At 38.1% G+C, this 4,431-nt stretch overlaps 1 protein-coding gene across 1 annotated transcript; it reads right to left on the reverse strand.

The window, feature by feature from the left end:
* Positions 1 to 352: 352 nt before the first annotated feature.
* KCNG3 (potassium voltage-gated channel, subfamily G, member 3) lies at positions 353 to 3,796 on the reverse strand. Its single transcript, XM_010286436.1, has 2 exons — positions 3,786 to 3,796; positions 353 to 998 (listed from the first exon to the last, which is right to left on the reverse strand). The coding sequence occupies exons 1-2, from the start codon at positions 3,794 to 3,796 to the stop codon at positions 353 to 355; spliced, it is 657 nt and encodes a 218-aa protein (XP_010284738.1).
* Between the last annotated feature and the right edge of the window lie 635 nt (positions 3,797 to 4,431).

Raw genomic sequence — 4,431 nt, forward strand, 5'->3', positions numbered from 1 at the left:
TCAGAATGGTATCGGATGTTATTATGGGAATGACAGATCTCAGTGTTAAGCCTATTTTTTGTTCTGCTTTTGTGTGGAAAGGCAAACTGAAGACCAAACTGGTCTGGTTGAGGGCTTCTGAATCCTCTTTTGTTATTTTGTTCTCTCAAATTTGAAACATCACTCCCTCTCCCTGCAAGGTGCCCAAGGCAGATGGCCATCCTTCCTGTCTGAATGGTGACGGGCTTTCTCCAGGCTGGCGAGAATGTTGTTCCACAGGACCATCCAGTCAAGGAGGACACGCGAAGGGACCTTCCACCATTCTCTTCTAAGACAAAGCTTAGCGAGTAACTACAACAGAATGCAAGTTCGGTCAATTTAAGAATTCAGCAGAGAGGCTTCTACTGTACCTAGCAGATCGGAACTTGAGCTCGTGGTAACATTGCACAAAGCTGTGATAAATGAATGTGATCGGCAAGGCTAATAAAACGATGCCACTAACCACACAAATTCCTCCAAGAATCCTTCCTGGTACAGTGATGGGACACATGTCACCATAACCAACTGTGGTCATTGAGATAATCACCCACCAACAAGCAGCAGGGATGCTGGCATAATCCTTATTCTTTGTTCCCAAGTCCAGCCCATTTTCAAGAAGCTGGGAAAGTGCACTGAAAATTGCCATAGCAACACAGATAAAGACAAGTAGCATCACCATCTCTCTGTAACAACGCTTCAGAGTCAGACCAAGTGTTTGAAGGCCAATGAAATGACGAGCCAGTTTAATCACCCAAAAAATCCTCATCATTCTTAAGACCCTCAAGGTGACTCCAGCCCTCTGAAGCTGCGAATTTTCCCCTGTAAAAACTGTCATTAGAACAGAGATGTAGTAAGGAGTAATTGCCAGTAAATCAATGATGTTGAGAGGTCTTCTGACAAACTCACACTTGTTTTTGGAGACGATGAACCTCACAATGCACTCTGCAGTGAACCAGCCTATGCAGATAGCTTCAATTATCCTGTCAAAAGAAACAAAGTACAGCATTTATGTTCTGTGCAAAAGCTATAGTGGGTGTTTTGTTTGTTCACAGATATTACCAAATTGACACTCAGACCTTCACAAGCGACAAACAGAAAGCCACAGTGTTCTTATTCTAAGCATGTAGCACCAGATTTCAGCGATTAACCTGGGGATCTAGTGAGGAGTTTAAACTGACCACTGCTAAACACTCACTCACTGATCATTTTCTTTGAATTACAGATTTCTACTTGTCCTAATACTGGGCAAATACGCCTACAAAATCTAGAACACTACGGGAAATGGTATACCACCGCTGCCAAAGTTTAACTTCATCTAGAACACCTTTTTTTGGTTGGTTGGGTTGTAGGCGGTTTTGTTTGTTCGATTGCTTGTTTGTTTTAAATCTGTGAGGCCTCATCCACTTGGGAGTGCCAAGGACTGTGGATCAGTGAACTGGCTGTTTATGAATAGCAATGTATAGAACCAGACTGCTACACTAAAAAGACAGTGAAAATGGAATAGGTGGAAATCAGCTTTTACATTGGACAATTCATGCAAATTGGCTCTTCAGGAACCGACCTAAACCAGTCTGTTTTATTTGCATCCCTAACAGGGGCTGACCTAGAACTATATTCAGAACTTTAAAGGTAGTGCCACTAAATACAGGTGGTATTTTTATTTTTCACCATTGCGTAGACAAAGTCATACACTTGTGTCCTCCCATTTACCACTACACTCTGCATTACTGATTTTTTTCTTTTGTTTTAAATGTAATTCCACCTAAATTGCATTGCAGCAAAAATGTCAAGGCAACCAAAGCAATAGGCAGGATCATCTTGCCAAATACAAATAATGGCCTTGAGAAAAGGAATCCCAGAAGGTGATTTCAGCATGTTCTTAAATATTTTCAAGTCTTAGTGCAGTGAATGAGACTTGAGAATATCTCAACTTGAAACGAGTAGAAGGCATAAACAGGAGATAAAAATGTTGGTCTTTCTTAAGTTTATTCAGTAACTGTTGTGCATGTAGTCTTGAAATCTCCCATCTGAAAATAACCCTTTTCTTAAGATTTCAGACTCTGTTCACTTGCTTAATACAGGAGGGAATGGGAGCTAATCTTTCCCTCTTTCCTTTGTTTGCTTTTCTTTTTTCACCAACAGTTTGAGCAAAGAAAAAGCCAATCACCAGTGCCATCTCACAACCAACAGGTCTGAAACCAAACTGACATGAGATTGGAGATTTGAAAATACTACATACAACCAGAGCTTTTTTGCTACTGCAAGGATCCTAAAAAGACAGTCTCTGTAGAAACAGTAATGATTTGTAAGTAATAATCCAACTGTCATTTCAAACCTAAAATTTTGCTTCTTTAACACAGCTGCATATTTTTTACCAGTTCTGAAATCCATTGTTGTTATTAAGACAATGGCCTGTTAGAAAGACAGTACTCTTTTGTAACTGCTGTAATTGTACTAATAAACTCTATGAACTTTCATAAAATTTTCATACGCTAAAGTTTTATTTATTTTTTATTAATTTCGTTTTATTCATTCATTCACTTTAGTTTTATGCTAAAAAATGGAGGAAACAGTTGATGTAAAGTCGTAAGGCACACTGTAATTCCAGCCACAGCAAATTTAAATGAACATAAACTAACTGCTTAAAGAAATAGTTATTCACATAAAATCAGACCTTGTTTTTTTCACAAATAACGATGAAAGTTCTGTAAGCAAGAGGCCTTTCTTCATAAAGGGCTTATAAAACCCTTGTTCATATTCGCACCTTTTGATGGAAAGACCTGTGCATTTCAAAAATAGCTTGCTCTTAAGAATTATGTATTCTCTTAAAAATTAAGCTTTTGAAAATACTAGTGCTTCTTGTAACGATGAGAGTGAGTGATAACCACCTCAGATGCAGATTTCATTTCTTTTAGAAAATGCTCAGATCATAACGTCTTCTAAGCAAAAGTCATGTACAGAATATATGACAGTAATTGTATGAGTGTGCATTATCGTTCCTTTATGTTGAAAAAAATCAGGAATAAAATGCTAATTGTAAGTTCTCTTAAATCCTTTTTACACATGATGAGGAAATATGTAAGACTTCCCCTAGTAAAATTGGTCAAACAGCAGAATTGTGGTAGTGGAGATGCTGATAAAGTCTGAATGTACTTATACGTTGGCTAGTTGAGATCTCATATAATAATTAAAAGAAAAATTGTATCTGAGTAGCAAGTTCCAGCCAGAAACACTCAACAATTCCAACAAACTCTATTTCATTAAATTTCATGCCATTTGTCTGGTAGTGCTGCCTGTACCCTGTGACTTGGGGCATTTAAATGAAAAAGCAATTTGTAATTTTACAATGTAAAACTTTTTCACTCTGTATTTCCTCCTGATGCCCTGATAATGTTGGAGATGAGATTCCTCCATTTTATTGCAAGTTAGACTGGGTATCTCTAAGTCGAGCGTTAAGGAAGTTCGGTCCTGATTGTTGTGATTCAGTAGAAGTCTTCTTTATGAATCAGCATTGGTTCAGTGGTCCGGTATAGCTTTGGGGAAGAGTTGTGCAACTAAAAATCCATGAAATGTGGCCAATCCATTGTTTTACTCTGGCAGCTCCTAGGACAAGAGATACTGTAAATCAGTTATACTTCGGTCAGAAGGACTAGAGAGCCTTTTATTGTAGAACAGACTTGAAGAGAGCTAAAGAACTTCAGTGATGCAAAAATGACAAAGCGAGATCAAGACAGTGGGAGATGCATTGCTGCCACTCCGTTACATACTGCACTTCCATTTCGCCATTCTACATCTATCCTTCTTTCTCACCAATTGCACGCATCCTGGCTAGGGAGAAGATGAGGAAGAAGGGTGCCCCTTATTTTTTTCTTTTCTCTCCTTACTTCTTAGCCAGCAGTGAAACATTTTCGTTTTTCCTCTCTCATCACTCCTTTTGGTCTCTGTTTTCAGCAGATTTCGGCAGTCCTGGTGAATCTTGTAGAAGTGCGTGCTTGGGTGAGCAGAACTAGAAACCTCTGGGCTGTTGGGAAATCTGGAGTGAAACATACTATGTGTCCACTTTCAGATCAAGTCTCCCTCTCCTTGTAGTGACTTATCTTTAGAGCTAACCTCGTTAATGGGTAAGTAACATTTCAATTATTTAGCAAATTTAACATTGCTAAATTAACCTTGAGAGAACTTAACTGAGTATGAAGTTAAAGCCAAATAAAATGCATGCATTCAGAAGACTAAAGTTACTCTATCTTCTGGAATCGATTCTTAAAATATTTGCTGCATATTCACAGGACAGACTGCTTTTTATTGCCTATTCCTGGAATAATGCTGTATTAAAATCTACAAATATATAATTAAATCATGAACTTTATTTGGTAAAATGTAGTACCTATTTTATAAACTTCCATCACATTTTTG

The sequence above is a fragment of the Phaethon lepturus genome, unplaced genomic scaffold (assembly GCF_000687285.1).
Source record: "Phaethon lepturus isolate BGI_N335 unplaced genomic scaffold, ASM68728v1 scaffold17274, whole genome shotgun sequence".
NCBI lineage: Eukaryota > Metazoa > Chordata > Aves > Phaethontiformes > Phaethontidae > Phaethon > Phaethon lepturus.